Source organism: Parambassis ranga, chromosome 1, assembly GCF_900634625.1.
Source record: "Parambassis ranga chromosome 1, fParRan2.1, whole genome shotgun sequence".
NCBI classification, from domain to species: Eukaryota; Metazoa; Chordata; class Actinopteri; family Ambassidae; genus Parambassis; species Parambassis ranga.
In genome coordinates this window covers 8,889,528-8,906,310 of record NC_041022.1, presented here as the reverse complement: position 1 = coordinate 8,906,310, position 16,783 = coordinate 8,889,528, and the positions used below count along the sequence as shown (strand labels likewise).

The 16,783-nt window shown below is 41.2% G+C and overlaps 1 protein-coding gene across 8 annotated transcripts in view; it reads left to right on the top strand.

Annotated features, from left to right (window-relative positions):
- Positions 1 to 9,792, top strand: part of add3a (adducin 3 (gamma) a) — an 80,516-nt gene extending 70,724 nt beyond the window's left edge. For 5 of the 8 annotated variants that reach the window (XM_028400941.1, XM_028400942.1, XM_028400940.1 and 2 more), the window contains 7 exons: positions 955 to 1,209; positions 1,376 to 1,480; positions 1,702 to 1,788; positions 2,451 to 2,474; positions 3,048 to 3,171; positions 4,920 to 5,012; positions 7,045 to 9,792. In XM_028400941.1, the coding sequence (XP_028256742.1) occupies positions 955 to 1,209; positions 1,376 to 1,480; positions 1,702 to 1,788; positions 2,451 to 2,474; positions 3,048 to 3,171; positions 4,920 to 5,012; positions 7,045 to 7,295 (939 nt within the window). In that variant the 3' untranslated portion in view covers positions 7,296 to 9,792. The remainder of the gene's footprint in view (positions 1 to 954; positions 1,210 to 1,375; positions 1,481 to 1,701; positions 1,789 to 2,450; positions 2,475 to 3,047; positions 3,172 to 4,919; positions 5,013 to 7,044) is intronic. The other 3 variants (XM_028400944.1, XM_028400945.1, XM_028400951.1) reach the window with 3 other exon arrangements.
- Positions 9,793 to 16,783: the final 6,991 nt, after the last annotated feature.

Below are 16,783 nucleotides of genomic sequence, written 5' to 3'. Positions count from 1 at the left end.
TAAGGAGGACCACTGGGTCATGAGCATTGGTGGTTGAACAGTTAGAAAAGGACGCCATCTACAGTAATCTAATGTGCACTGATTGAAAATGCAAAGAAAAAAGCTATAATAGTCACAGTGACACCAACAGAAATACATAAAAGAGTAGAAGAAAAACAATCTGCTGTCCTCATACCGCCTGTCCTCCTTCACGCCTTCTCCTCTCCCACCTTCTCTCTTTCTCAACTCACTCCCATCACAGTGAATCACCCGCCTGTTGAGCCTCCCTTCTTTTCTCACACACTTCATAAACACTGTATTTCTATCAGATAAGCTCTTGGATTTAGTACAGACACAGTGATGGGAATGAAAGGGGGGGGTCTCTCCTTCCCTCCGTCCCCACAGCCAGTATATAAACGCAACAAGCCTCCAGCTGTGAATGTGCAGACACTCTGAATATAATGCAGGAAAGATCAGGCCAGCTCAGCTGACTGCATCCGGTTCATTTTTTCTTTTTTTAAAAAAGCCTGATGAAGTCAAGTTGAAAGGTCAGGTCTTTGACCACAGGGTTCACATGAAAAGAAAAGCTGTCAGGCCTGGTGTGGAAACTTGTCTCAGCAACACAGAGAGAAAGGAAATGGAAATGTGAGAGAAAAGGATAGATGAGGATAAAGAAGAGGCTGAGGGGTGAGAGAGGGAGAGGGTCAGACAGGAAATGACTCTGTGACTCCTGCCAGAAACCCTGCGGTCACAGCACTGTGCCTCTCTTTCTTTTCCATTTAACTGACTGTAAAACTGGCAGCAATACAGGAAGGAAATGTCACGGAGTAAATACTGTTATTAGCTCAAAATTTTTCAAAACATTTGATAATTGGTGCTGAGGAGGGACAGTGAATGAAGCAGACATGAAAGCATCATCATATGCTGCTATATTGCAAATCTAAAGTAAACCTGTGAACTTCTTGTGCTCCACAGGGCTACCGGACAGGTTATGCCTACCGGCACCCCATTATCCGGGAGAAGCCGCGACACAAGAGCGATGTTGAGATCCCCGCCACGGTCACAGCGTTTATGTTTGAGGAAGATGGGGACAGCGCCACGCGGCTGCCCTTCAAGTTCCTGCAGCAGCGGCACCAGAGGGAGAAGACACGCTGGCTCAACTCACCCAACAGCTACACAAAGGTCAGCGTGGAGGGCGGAGAGGAGCGCTACAACAGCCGGACGACCATGGTGAGCTGAGTTTGAGCTTGCGAAAAACATAAAAGATCTGATTGTAACATGTAATAACAAAAAAACTGATGCTAGACTGCCATCTAGTGGCTGAAGAGAGAAGAACAGTTGATATTTATGTTTTGAGGCATGTAGCTTGCGGTTAACGTTGGTCTTACTTTTACAGTGGATGAAAGCAGATGAGACCGGAACCCCAATCCGGATCGAGGACCCCAATCAGTTTGTCCCACTTAACACAGACCCCAGTGAGGTGCTGCAGAAGAGAAACAAAGTGAGTCTAACCCTTCCCTTTTTAAACTGTGTGCATTAAGCTGATACTGTGACTGACTCTTAAAGCAGTAGCATGTAGCAGGCTTGATGTGGTCCTTGTAAGACTGTTCTCTTGACCAGCCTGTAAATCAACATTTAAACGTGCCAGATTTATCTCACCATTAGCATAATTGAAATATTTGGCTTCTTGTTTACATTGTCGTTTGTTTTGTTCTATTACAGATCAGAGAGCAGAACCGGCTTGATGTGATGACATCAGGGCCACGCTCTCAGCACCTGGCAGGGATCCCTGTTGATCAACCCAGACAGGTAAGAAACTCGATTTCTGATCTCAGAACTTCATTTTGTTCTGTTGAAATGCTGAAGCAACACAACACGTTGCAAAAGGAAAAATGCTTTGAGACAATTTCTGATTGTAAAATGTGCTATATAAATAAAACTGAACTGAATTGAATTGACAGCAACACATACTTATTGTTTTCTATTGTTTAAAACTGCCTGCTGCATCAAAGAGTGTGGCTGATTAAAGAGTTCTTAAATATCTATTGATCACGTGCCAATTGAGCCAGTAAAAGGCTTATTTCTTCTAATGTATGTTTATTTATCAGTTCATCTTAAAAAAGGTACTCAGAATAATAAATACAATGTCTGTAGACCCGATGCTACACCTTTCAGCAGGTCCATTTTTGAAGGTGTGTTGAATATTTTTCCTTCTCTTAAACATTTGTTTTTTCACTCAACATTTACAAAAAATGTTGTTGTAATGCATTTGTTTTACAACCCATTTTTGAGAATTTGCCTGTGTAACTGGGCCCATTTTAGGTTCTATTCAATGACACATATTCACCACTAGATGGAGGCAAACATGCACATTTTACAGAGGGCAGTTGAACCTCTTAGAAGTTGAAAAAACAGCCTAAATGAAATTCTCTGCTCCTAATGGTTTTGTGCTCGGTGTCTTATTTTTGAAGGACATGGTGCAGATAAAAGTTCTGGTAAATATTCACTAGTGTTTCCCTGTTGTTCCGGTTTGCAGTGTTTTTTTAATGTATTATTTTACTGCCTTCAGAACATACTGCATGTGTTTATTAGAATAACATTGACACCCGTTTTTTAATTTATCTTCATTAGTGTAGACTCATTTTGCACTTTTATTATTGTGAGTCGTTTAAGAGCGATGGTGTGTTGGAGCATGCCACATGTATCTTATGTGGATATGAAGTGTGTGTTGTGCATGAGTATGACTTGTTGCAGCATTTTCCACAGTGTGTCACAAACATGTTTCTGTGCAGAGTCGGTGATTTGATGTGGTGTGTGTGGTGTGGTCAGAGCTTTTGTTTCATCTTCATATGAGCAGCTGTTATTTATGCTGTGAGCTGCAAGCAGAGAGAGAACTATTGTACACATTGGGGTGTGTGTGTGTGTGTGTGTGTGTGTGTGTGTGTGTGTGTGTGTGTGTGTGTGTATACGCACCTCCTGATCATTTCTGTGTGTTTGAGTGTGTTGCATGTGTGTGCGTTTGTGTGACTCTGCTCCCATGCTCACCCCTCTCCCTGTCTCCTCCCCAGCCATACGTTCCCACAGAGGAGGAGCAGATGGCTCCCTTGCCTCCCAACCCCTTCAGCGAGCTGTCAGAGAAGGCACTGGAAGAGTACCGCAAGAACGTGGAGAGGAGGCAACTGGGTCTCAGCGGTATGACGAACACAAATGTGCAAAAACCAAATGCTTACGTAAACAAAAGATGCACGCACACATGGTCAGCTGTTCTCAAAAAATGGGTCAGCAGCAGCCAATTTGAAAAAGAAAAACTTGGATCAATAATCAATATGCAAGCCATTTCATCCTTAGACAATACATAGACTTCTTTGACATCATAGCCATCACTTCTAATATAATGATTCTGGTTAATGTTAAAGTTCTTATTAAGCTACACATGTTACAGATTGTTCCTTTAGTGGCTCATTGTGCTACTTAAATTTAAAATACAGATTGGTGACTATACATTTTCAATTTTCCAACTCAGCTGGTGGTAAACATCCATAAAATCCAGGTGTGTCGCTCTGTCTCCTTAGTAACAGTCCCACTGGACACTCCTATATTTTGCATAATGCTCAGAGTAGTAAACACATGTACGCACACCTGTATACCTTTAACATAGGGGATTTCCCCTTGCTACTTTCAGCTGTGTTAACCCTGTGTCTTCATACACACACACAAACTGAATAATCACTGCTAATCATATTAGCTCTCCATAACACTGCCTTTCCGAGTGAAGTGGGGGTTTGTCCAACATCAGTCCGGAGCTCCTGTCACATTTAAAATGTTTATTTTTATGTGGGTGTCTCCGTCAGTAAGGGCATGTGTTCATGCATGTGTATGGACGGTTCTGTTTGTTCTAATGTGCATATGAAGCACGGTGTAAATGTGCAAGGCCGGTGTGACTAAGATGGCAGACCGAACTGACAGCAGGTCTTCACACCCGCCACATGAGTGGAGCCCGTTGCTATGACACTGTTGCCCCCACAGCCCCATGAATCCCCGGTGACCAATCTGGATGCAAGCTGGAGACCGTCTGGAAGGGCCTGATACATGCTTCGCCAACACACACGCACACACTTATAGATTTAGCCTGTGATTATTTGTGTCCAGAACAGTGTGTATGTTAATAATAGAAAAACATAATTGCTTAGGTTGACATTCATTGGGGAAACTGTTGCATGCACATAACTGTACTTCTGCACACAGAACATATGAGCACTTTCACTGCACACACAGTCTGTTATGCAACCCACATCCTATATGCTGTGCTTGAAATGGCTGTGACAACTGTCAGCTGAATGTGTAACTCTGAATGTGTTAATGAACACGTTAAACGGATATGGGAAATGTCATTCATTCTCACCAATTGGTGTTTACCGCTGGACTAATGAGGCTACTAATGCTGAGCTGTAATATTACGTCAGACTTTTATTGTATAAAGGGTATTGTGTATCTCATGTTGTGACTGAAAAGTTTAATATAGTCTATATCTTACTTCATAAATGACTGCTTCCTGCAGTGCCTTGCCCCTGGTGATCCAGCTGTGCAGTGCTAATCTATCTGTGGAGTCTCTGGGATATTACGGTTCAATAGTGCATGCTCAGCCACCAATACAAACGGATAACAAATCAGAGAGGGCACTTCCAAGAGCCTGATGATCAGTAGGATTTTGGAAATTTTGTGGAAAAACAGCTGTGCATGGCCTGATTCTAACATGTGTGTGTTACCACTAATCTCTCAAACCCCCTCCCTCCCTCCCTCCCTCCCTCCTGACCTCTCATCCCACTCACCCCTGCTGTCGTTCCTCTACTTCAACCCCCTACACCACACTGCAATCCTCTCATCCATCCATCCATCCATCCCATGCAACCCCTCACCCTGCCCCCCACCCCTCCCTGCAGATGGCGAGCACGAGCTAACTTCTGACGACGGCTCCACACTCTCTCAGTCTCTGTCTCTCACCCAGTCCCCGCAAAGCACTCCAGCGAAAGAAGGTATTACTCACTTCAGAGAGAGAGAGAGAGACGTTTTTACAATGATCTTCACTGCTGTGCTGTTTGTTTGTCTTTAAGATTACATCAGTTACTGCATGACGCTGCAAACTTAACTGAAACGCACTAAAAACCTAACAAAAAATGCTGAAACTACCACGGATCTGTGTCACAAGTGTATGTTGTATCAACACCTTTTTACAGGAAACAAGCCAATGTCCATCATACATATATGACAATTTTAATAGTCGACAAGTTTACATTCCAAACGTGATAAAGCAAACTGTTAAAATGCTAAATAATAATTTACACATGTAAGGATACATTACTTCCATTACCAGATATGCTTCACTGTAGCTATAAGAAACATCTTTGAGATGAATGAGCATGACAGGAGAGAAAGGAAAGCTTCCTTTGTGGTGCATTCAGGGTCATCAGCGATTTCACAGAGATGGCTGCTAAAAACTTTTGAAAGTTAAAATTTAAAAAACAGCTTCAAATGGATAATCCCACAAGCATCTGTAAAGTAGTTTTTGACCATATGCACACATAAAAGCAAAAAAAACAACAGAGCTACAGGATTTACATCCAGATATTTTATAACTATCAACAGTTTTTCTGTCCACACAGCACTTCTGTCTCACTTCAGTCTAAACTAAGCCAAACCCCCCTTCTGGCAGCAGATTCATACTTAAGAGGGGTTAATCTTCTAATTTCCAATATGGAAAACAGAGTGGCCTCCACATTATTGTCTCCGTCTAACAACTGAAAAAAACATCCATGTCCAAATTAGTTTGGAAGACAGTGCAGCAGTATATTTGATGGAGAGCTTATGGCCATATATTAAGTTTAATTAAGCTCACCAGGACCAGCTAAAGATGTTTATCATCATCATACCTCAAATATGGTCTTAGATTTCTGGAGTGTCCTTAAATGCAGCAGTAACTAAACTAAATCATCCTGTGGTGTAAAACATCACACACCTGCTGGACCAGTAACATGAGTGTGTGATAACATCACATGACATGCTTTCTGGCTTCTTGCTGGCATGCGTATCTATGCTGTTGTATCTTTTAACACACAAGTTGTTGTGTTTGATATTTGAAGCCAACTTGGTGCACGTCCAAGAAACACAAAGATCACACAGACCACTTTACAAGTTGTAAATAATGAGACTTATGAGATTGACTTCCTGTCGACTTCCGTCCGGCACAAACACGCAAGACCACACAATAACAATTAACCCACAACAACAGCACAGCGGCTCAGGGGACCTATATTTTGTAGAGACACTGCTATGAGGTCAGCCGGTCGTTGTGTTGAAACCAGGTCAGTTGTTGTGCGGACATTTTTTTTTTCTGTCCTTTTTTTTAATAAACCGAGAAGTCATGGCTGTTTTGGCGTTTTATTTTTTAGTGTCGTATCATGACACCAGTGGCCTGGATTCCCTTAACCTGCATTTGCAACCCAGAGAAAAGGGATATGACACTATAGCAGGCCAGTTACGTGAACAGTCATTAAGGGAGTGGGTGCAGTCTGCTGCTCCAAGCCCCATTTTGTTGAGTTGAAAGGAGGACAGACACTCTGGGCTATCAGGTCACCAGGGTTTTTACGCAGGGATGTTATGAAATATGTAGAGCATGGGGACAGTGTGTGACTGTGTGAAGCGATAGTTCATCATGTGCTTTAAATGGAATTAGTGCGTTTGTTTTAATCAGACAGAAGCAGAGCAGTGGACACACGCAGGAAAGGAGGTTTTCCTGCAAACATGTAACAGTGCAGTGAAGGTCATGAAAGTTTAATACTGAGCACTACAACCTGAGTGCTATCTAGTTCCATTAAATCAGAGAAGACCAAAATCTCTTTCACAACTCTAAAATTCACTATATATATAGATGGATAGACATTACAGCAGGACACAGGAAAATATCAATATTTGATGTTTGGGTGAAATGCCCCTTCAACACATATTTTCTCAGCCATGTCATTGCTTCCATGTCCTAACCCTGTGTCCTCCTACTCCCTCTGAACACAGAGAACCACACGGGCCTGATGAACGGCAAAGACAACCACGGCGACGTGGACGAGGAGCTGTCGAGGCGCGTCAGCCAGCTGACCACAAGCGTGGAGAGCATGGAGATCACCGTGCGCCCCGGCGAGAAGATCGAGGAGGCCCTGTCCCCCGAGAGCTCCCCCTCCAAGTCGCCCAACACCAAAAAGAAGAAGAAGTTCCGCACCCCGTCCTTCCTGAAGAAAAACAAAAAGAAAGAGAAGACGGAGGCCTGAGAGCAGACAAGGCCATCTGCACGGAAGAAGAAGAAAGAGGGGCCGCCGCCGCCTTCTCGCCTGTTAAATGTCTGCGTTTTTATTTTGTCTCTGTTTTCAATGTCCTTTATGTTTTTAATTGTATTTTGATTTTTCTAACAAAAGGTTTTATGTGCAGAGCAAAGGATTTAACACAAACATAAGATGGTTTGTAACAAAAAAAGTTAAAGAGAATGTTCGGGACATTTCCTGGTGGGTGTGTGGGTCCGTGGATCAAAGCAGGCGGAGGGTGGGTGTCACTTGGGCAGGTGTTGGTGTGTCTGCACCTATGCAGTGCTCTGAACAGGGCTCCTTGGAAGTGTAATTTGAGGCCGTTTAGAGCCTGATTAACTGGCTCCTCCTTGTTTAAAACCTCCAGTTTTATAAATAGACTGGATCCCAGAGTGCACAACTGCACTTCTTCTTCTTCTTTTAAATATACTGATCACCTGACTCTGCATAGGAGAACTTAGAGGCCACATAAAATTTCAAGTCACACTGGAAAAAAAAAACAGGTCTCAGAAAAAAAACAGCCACAGGGTGCTGATTTATTTACTGTGAGAGGAGCTTTTCTCTCCGTCTGGCTCTCTCACTTTCTTCTTTTACTTCAGGCGCTGCTTCTCTTCGGCTGAAACTACACACGAGTTAAAGGTTTACTAGATTATAGATAGTGAGGCTGGCAATCTATCACAACAATTATCTCAGAATATTTATGTAGCATCTTCATACTTTGTCCTTTTCATCTCAGTTTTTTTTTTGCCAAATTGAATGAAAGAATGAGACAAATCTCATTTTAGTAAAGCATCTCTGTCTGTTTCTAGCTTTTCATCTCATGAGATTTGATCTTTTTAAGTCATCTCTGTTTTGTACTCTTAATCTTTTTAAGAGAATTCTGACGCATGTTTTTTTGCTGACTTTACGTTTTTGTAGTGATGCCCGATTGCTCAAAGTATATTCTAATCTTCAGAGTTACTATATAACACAGATATATGAAAACTGGATATAGATTTTTTTTGTTAACTATATATTTTTATTTTTTATTGTGCAGCACTTTTCTTGTGGTGTATAACATTTTAGTTGCAGGTGGCTTCACCAGTGAAGGAGATTGTGATGTTATTGGGTAAAAGTTGTGCAGGTAGTGAGCGAGGCGTGGCGTCGGAGAGCGATCAGGACCCCGAAAGTGAGTCGAACGAAGCAAGAAAGAATCTTTCATTGGTGTCACACGTGGAGAAAAAAACAAAAACAAAACAAAACTCATTTTTCAATCAAACCATAAGCCAGCTAAAGAGTAATGGGTTGTGGAGGGTGGAGGAGTTGCGTCTCTTGTTTGATGTGTGTGTGTATTTTTTTTAAAGCCATATTTTTTTTTCCTCTTATTATTTTTTAATAAGACAAGGGTTGTGATTTTCATCTGCCTGCTCAGGTGTCATGGACCCTAACAAGATCTCTGTTAAATCACCCCCAGTGACTGCATCCACACCCCTCAGGCTCCCACAAACAGTAGCTTTTCCAGTAGCACTGCAGCTACATTTCCTTGCTGAATTTGCCGTTTATTTCCTCCTTGAACTGGAAAAGAAACATTTTATGAACATTTTATTTTCTAGCCTATTTGATCGCAAGCCCGGTTGTTATTTCGGCTTCTAAAAGCCTGCCCTTGTGTAATTTCTCTAGTAAACACGATCATGTTGTAACTGTCAGATGACCCACAGTTGAACTCTGCAAAGCCAAAGTGTGATGGGTTGCCACATATCCTCCTCCTCCTCCTCCTCCCCCCGCAGGTTTAACCACATGTACCAATATCCCAGCTAGCAATGTGAAGTATTGGATTTGGAGGGAGGGCGGGAGGGTTCAGGGACGCATCTTTAGCTGTGTTAAATGATAGCTTTTGGCTCCGGGCAAAGAGCTGACGTCACACAACTGAAAGATAGAGAGAAAGGGAGGTGTGAGTTTGGAAATGGAAGTGCATATATATATGTGTGTGTGTGTGTAGTAGAGAGGGGCAGGGGGAAAGGACGACACTAACACACCATGTTTTTATCACTCAGAGTTTCTTTTCTTTCATACCACCTCTCCTCCTGCAAAATGTATCTTTTATTTTCATCCTCCATCTGTGTCGCGGTTTTTTTCTTTTAGTTTGCAGAGGGCGCTGAGCTTTTTTCTTTCTTTTTTTATTAACTTACTATTTTACGAGCTCTCAGATGAACTGAATGTGCATTGCATCCTTTTTATTCTCTCCTCTTCTGTTTCTGACTGTTTGCACCTTGCTTTACTAATGCCTCTATCCACCATTTTTTTTCTCTGTTTTTAAAAAAGTAAAAATTCAAAAAAAAAAAAAAAAGTTTTGGTTTGGCATGCCAGAAATGAGCCAAGCTACTTTTGTGACCTGTGAAAATCCTATATAAATGGTTATCTAATGGAGTTGCTTTTAGATGTATTGCTAATCCGTGTAAATTCACAAATAAAAAAAGAAAACAAACAACTGTATGTTAAGAAATGGAAGCTCATTTTTCACATCGGTGCATTATCACAGTTCATGTCATTCTCCAAGTTAAGTTCAACATAATTCATACACTCATTTTATTTTCTCATTGCCATGAATGAAGTGAAGGTCGTTGTATAGAGGGGCCTGCTGACATGCAGGGCTGCAGTGTTGAATGAGCAGGAGAGAAATCACTAATGGTGCCTTTGTTGCATTTAATCTTGATGCTGGCAAAAGAATGTATTTTAGTGTAAAGTTTCAGGACAGGCAGAAAATATGAAAGGACAAATGAGCTGACACTGACTACCACACTGAGATATGCATTGCTGTGACCGTATGGCCAAAGATTATAGAGAGAGAGGGGGGGGGGGACTCGATGAAAGGTGATCTGTCTATACAGAGTGATACACACAAGAAAATTAAGCCATTGCTGTAAGAACTGCTGTTACTAAGGTGCTATTGTGAATCTGTTTACCTGTAAAACTTTAATTATTTTTAAACTTGTGGCTATCAACCTGTGGTCAGAGACAGGATATATCTACCCATAATGCACCCTGTGAGGAAGAGTTACACCAATCGACTGCAACTTTAAAACCACAGACACGTGACAGGTGAGGTTATTAACACACTGTCCTGATGAGGTGAAATCTGTCAGAGGGCAAAGCGACAAAGAACAGTGACAATATATAATATATAATATAGAACAATTAAAATCTGCTGCTGACTATGATGGAGGAGCACATCACATCTGGCTGTGTATGGGGCTCAGAGAGCCAATGCCAGGCAAGACACTGGGACACAGATGTAAGGCTGCAGACCATTTACATCCCTTTATGGCACAAAACCGGTAGCTGTAATGTTGGTTCTAATTCATAACCACTAATAAGGTTACAGCACTTATTTGGAAATGCATGGAAGTCAAAAACTTGCACTTACTTAAAGAAACGACAGCTGTATTAATGATTGATCACTTTTATTACGTTTTGCAAAGAGAAACAAAGTTTGCCATGAAACATTTTGTTTCAAAAACAAACTCTGGGAACGTATGGTTATGTCAGAAGTGTCAATATGACTCCTTGGTTATGTCTGCAGAAGCTCATGTAAAGTTTGCTTTTTTTGCAAAATCAAATGGACACCAGAAGTGTCCAAGCATTCAACCCAGCAGAATTTGTGCACACAAGCAGCCACTGTGCCTTGACTCCATATATATAAGATGCAAACCACAATATGCAACTCTAACACCATGATAATGATAATGTCCTCTAATCTTTCAACTTCTGTTGCTGCTTGACTGAACATTTGAATATTTGAACCTGTCCTCTCCTTTTTTTGTTGCGACCTCAGGTGGTTTTCAAAATCTTTGGATGATAAGCTGCTGATGATATTATTGGTGCAGACTGTCCACAACTATGATGTCTTTTTTTTAAAGAGAGCTTTCTCTCAACACTTTACTGAGTTTATAAACTGAACTTCCACTGGGTAAAACAGCCTTGCAGCCATACTGAAGCTTAATGTTTGGCACTTTAATAACTCTTTAGGAAAAGCTGAGCTTACTATAGATATAGTGAAGAAAACCAGTGCTTTGAGTTGCCTGTTAATTATTGAATGAAGGGAGAAGGGGGGATCGGATGAACCCTATATCTTTTTATCTTGCATCCTGTTGGATCGTTTACATTTACATACTGCTAGCGTAGCTTCCATATATACAGTATTTACCGCAGTGTAATCCTGTCCTGTTGTGGGTGATATCAGTATGCAGCACTTTATTTGCCAACGGTCGTGTTATGAACAATAAAACTGTACAAGCGGTCTCGTGATGTTACATTTTGTGCGTCTTACAGTTGAAGAAGGTGATGTGTGATACAGATTGCATGAAGTGCTGAATTCTTATGCTTATTCTTCATTTTTAAAGGTAAAACAACAGCAGTATGAGAGAAAATATTGATCTCCCTGGAAAAATAGGGTCCCAGATCAATGTTATAAGTGGAGAATGTATTTACATTAATGTTTATGTTCTATTCATTAGAAAGTTAATTGTTCCAAATACAGACATATAATGTTGAAAAGATGTAAGAATTTATCTAACATCTGTGTTTGTTTAGACTAGAAGCTTTCAAATCTATCTACACACATACTGTACACACACTCATACATTATACAACATCCATCCGATTGCATCATGTTCAACACAATTAAAGGGGTGAAGAGGGATTTCTCCTCTCCTCTCCAGACTGCACCACGCTGTGAGTGTCAAAACAATGAGCCTGCTTGCGTCCAGATGGATGCTCTGCTAGAGGAGTATGGAAACAATGATACGCCTTTTTTTTAAGAAGGACAACCCTCCCTCACACACACACACACACACACACACATACACAACAACCCCCATCCAACTCCCAAACACTCAGGCTAGACACCCCACCACCTCAGCAACCAGAGACTGCAGCAATGCCCAGATGCCACTGGGATGAATTAGGGACTGATAAACAACATAAGGGGTCAGTTAGGTCTGAGCACAAATGCACACCCTGTGGGACCACCCACACAGACGCACACACATAGTCATGCAATAAGATGGTGCTGCATTTTTTCATGTGTGATTTGTCCACATGTGAAAATATGATACCTGAAAATCAGGAGTAAAGGCATGCTAAGAGATCATAATTTAATAAATATGAACAAACATTACCTGTAAGATTCTGAAGAGTAGTTGAGTCTGTGTGGCAGTCATGCTATGTTGGCAGCATCTGAGTCTGCTTTAATTCCTGGTTAATCCAAATACAGGCAGAATTTGTTTGGGTTACAGGCAGTCATGTACATGGAAACCTCAATGCTCAGTGATCTGCTGTGTTTTGTAAGCTTACATTTAGCTCTTAGTATAGAGACCTGGCTACCTTCCAGAGACAAAAAAAATAAATAAATCAATTCTTATTCATTTGGTTGCAATCTACAACCTTACCACTAGATGTCACTGCATCCTACATACTGGTCCTTTAAAGGATTCAGGATTCAGGTTATATATTGTATTGTTATTGTTATATATATCAGTGAGATAACATCGGAGCAGCCTACAATGTTAAAAAGGTGCAATAAGTGCTAAGAGTCCATGAAGTGAAAATGTATAGCAGATTGTGAGATGTGGTGTTGTAGGAGCTCAAAGCTGTTGTCACTGTGCGCACCGCCATCTTTCTAGGACTCAAGGCTAAATCCTCTAATGCTACTTAATAGCCATTTACAGTCATACATTAATGATTAAGCAAACTACTGAAAGTCACAGTTTTCATAGCAACAGTGGGTTAGCTAGCTAATCCAGCTAAAACATGTTATGATTGGATTATTGGATTTTAGATATCACAATGAAATATACCTTAATTATGTTACTTTTTTTTACATTTGTTTTGCTGGCTTGAAAGTGGTTCTCTATTAGTTGGCAGGTCAAAAGTGAAAGTCACTGTGTGTGTGTGTTTGTTGAGGGCAATTGTTTTGTGGAGTCACTGTTATTGATCAACTGCTCTATCAAATCTTTGAAGATGTATTGTGTTCATTTGGTGCTGTTGGCCACTGAGGATCTCACTTGTTGCCCCTTAATCTCTAATTCATCGATGTCTTTGGACTGACATAATAGATGTTGTTGAAACCAAGACAAGGAAATTTGCTGAGCGACACTATCTCAGGCATTTTATCATCGTTCTTCCGGGGGCCTTTTTTTTTAGCATTAACATTCAAGGACAGGGGACACAATGGAGTCATTGACAATAGCCTGATGGATCAAGGAACAAGCTTGTGATTGATATGTTGGTGGTCTCAATGCCAGTGGCTGGGAATGACGGACTCTGCATTCAGACTGAACAACATGATGACAGACATGTGCAACAGGTCAACAATGGGTAAAGAACATTTCACAAACCAACCATGTTTCAGCAACAGAACTTGCAGGCATAGATGAAAGAATGCACCTCCAAGACTAGTTGTATGCATATACATTTTTGCAACAGCTACTAACACTGGTGCGGTGGTTAGCAGTCAGAGGGTTCCTGGTTCGATTCTAACTGGGGCCTTTCTGTGTGGAGTTTGCATGTTCTCACTGTGCCTGCGTGGGTTTTCTCTAGGTACTCCGGCTTCCTCCCACATTCTAAAGACGTGCATGTTAGGTAAGTCGGTGACTTTAAATTGCCTGTAGGTGTGAGTGTGAATGGTTGTTTTTCTGTGTATGTTGCCCTGTGATGGACCGGTGGCCTGTCCAGGGTGTATCCTGCCTTTCGCTCATTTATGCACCTAATGCTACATTGCTGCTGAGCTAATTATATCTCCATGCATGTTATCCACAACAGAAACCAAATAAAAGAAGAAATGCATTGGTCTATTGAGAAGTAGCTACAGCACAGCAGTGGACACTCTTTAAAGCAGATCCTGAGAGATTCCCACTGATTAAACTTGGGTCCAATTAAATTCAATTTGTTTCACTTTCTTAAATGTGCCTAAAGTGAAATCTTCAGACTGTGATACTCCAGAATGGCTTTTGCCAAAAGAGCATACAGACAAAGTCGACAGAAAGACCATAATTATAATGTGCAAGTACAATGTAGACAATACAATCAAGATCAGTAATGCAACAATGATAATAACAGCTAACAGTAATGGACCGTGCAGCAGCTGTTACTGACTGCAGCTCAGGAAACAGAAGGAAAGCTGCTTTATACTCTCACAATTAAGAGATCTGTGTGACAAATGTGGCAATTGCTGAGAGGAATTAGTGGCATGGATTGCAGTTAGCCACAGTATCATTTGTTGTCTTAGCTATTGATTCTCTGCTATGGGTTATATATAGGCCACTCTGTCATATGCTCCTCCCACTGTACAATGAGACATGTATCCTTTCCCTACTGGAAATCTAATCCTCCATTGGAGATCAATAGCATCCTATTTCCTCTTTGCTTGTCAAGGATTCAATAGAATAGTAGCATGGATTGGAATTCTGCTTAGTACTTTGTTTGAATCCCAAACACACATGATACTATAAAGATCTTATTGCACATAAAATTCAATCATGCCCTGACCTCTTTAGTATATTGACAGGCGTCAATGCTATGTCCTCCCTCTGACCTGATCACCTTTTAATATTGCTGTTTTAAGGGTCAATGACCTTCTACAAAAGGGGATGTCAGAAGGGTGTGTTTGTGCATCCTCAGCAGAAAAGTGAAGACGAAGTGCTACTCATTGTGATCTATAGTTCCTTGTCAGCTACACACACCCTACACACTACATATAACCTCCTTATCACTGGAGACCAGGAGGGAACAGGGAAGGAAGAGAAATAAGTGTTCTGATCACTGCATCACTGCTTGTGCTGTTGTGCAGGTTAAAATGAGGGAATCAATTGACAGAAATATTCTAAACCAAAGTGGGCCACACATCTCTAAAGTAGGATAAAGCAGGCTGAATTGTGCTGGATTTGATCGCCCTGGGCATGACTCCATTCAATGAAACTGACCAGAGGAGGGCTGGATTTAGACTGAGAGTGCAGCTGAACTGGCTTTGACTGGACAAGACAGGAAGTTATTTGACAAAGTTGGTCCAGTGTGACTGGGCGGACATTATATTAGTTTTAGTATATGGAAAAGGTTTTTTTAAGTTAAAAAAAATCTTCAAAAGTTAAAAAAAAAATTTGAACATAATAGCTTAACCATAAACTCTTGCCTGACGCAATTGAATTAGCTGGTGACCAGGGACGAGACATCCTAAGCCCTTTTGGCATGGAAAGAAAAGGGAAAAACAACGATCCCTGCTAACCTTTCTGACTGTTTCGCATGTATTTATCCCATCTATCTCATCTCTGTTTGCAAAGACCTGGCCCAAAGTTTAAGTTTAAGGCTTGACTTCCGTGAACACGACAGCTGCACATCTGAATTTTTCTTTAAAGTTTTGCAAACAGTGCAGACCAAGCAGTCCAAGCAGAATCAGAATAAAGTCTGGTTCATGTCCAATGAAATGGTATTATACTTTTGCATACTCACAAGCACAGATGATATCCAAGCAATGTCAGGAATGCAGCATGTTTGAAAGAGAGTCTGGATATATTTGGATATTCCTGCCTTAATGATTTTTAGTCAACTCCTTAACACTTCCTTAAACCTTAAACTTAGTGTAGTGTAATGTGTACTTAGAGTGTTTTCTCTGCAGTCCAATTTGTGTGTGTGTGTGTGTGTGTGTTGAACCGAGTTATATCGCCTCTGTGTCAAATTCCAGGTTCAGGAGGCTCCTGAAAAGAGAGTGATGTACACGTTTCCTTAATAGAGACACTGCATTGTCTTCCATCTTTCTTCAGCCACACCCCAGTGAAGGAAAAAAAGGGGATGAGGGAGGAGGGGAAGAGACAGCCAAGACAGACACCCCAGCTCCTTTACAAAAGGGGTGCATCTGCCATAAAAAGGGGTCAATACGGTACAGCCAGTGAGTTGTGTCTTGTGGCCCGATCCTCCTCCTTTGTGTCACCCACTATCTCTACAATAGGAGGCTTGGATTTCCCTAAGTGACACTGATTAATGGCTGAGAATGCAGGCACAGATCCTTCTTGTCCTTATCAGTATGAGAACGTACTTATCTAGCCTTCAAGTATAAAGAGAAGTGTGCCTTTGAAGGAATGTTTTGACTTTTTGGAAGCTGAATTAAAACTCTTTAAAGTGCAGAGTTACAAATCACGGTGAGTTAAAAGAAAAAGCTGTAAATGCAAAACAACACATCATGACTTCATAAACTTTGTTTGCTACACCTGAAGAAAATGTACCTGTTAACTTTAGTTACTAAATTCTGTTCACCTATTTGTTTACAACTTGGTCTTCTATTTTGTCCCGGGCTGTTAGCTGCTGGTAACAGGCTGATGTCAGCAGGCTGTAAAACCAAAACAATGAGCTAAAAGGCAGTGAAATGCTCAATAAAGTTAAGGGATGTCAAGTTGTTTGTGACTCTAACCCTTTATACTGCATATCTGGTC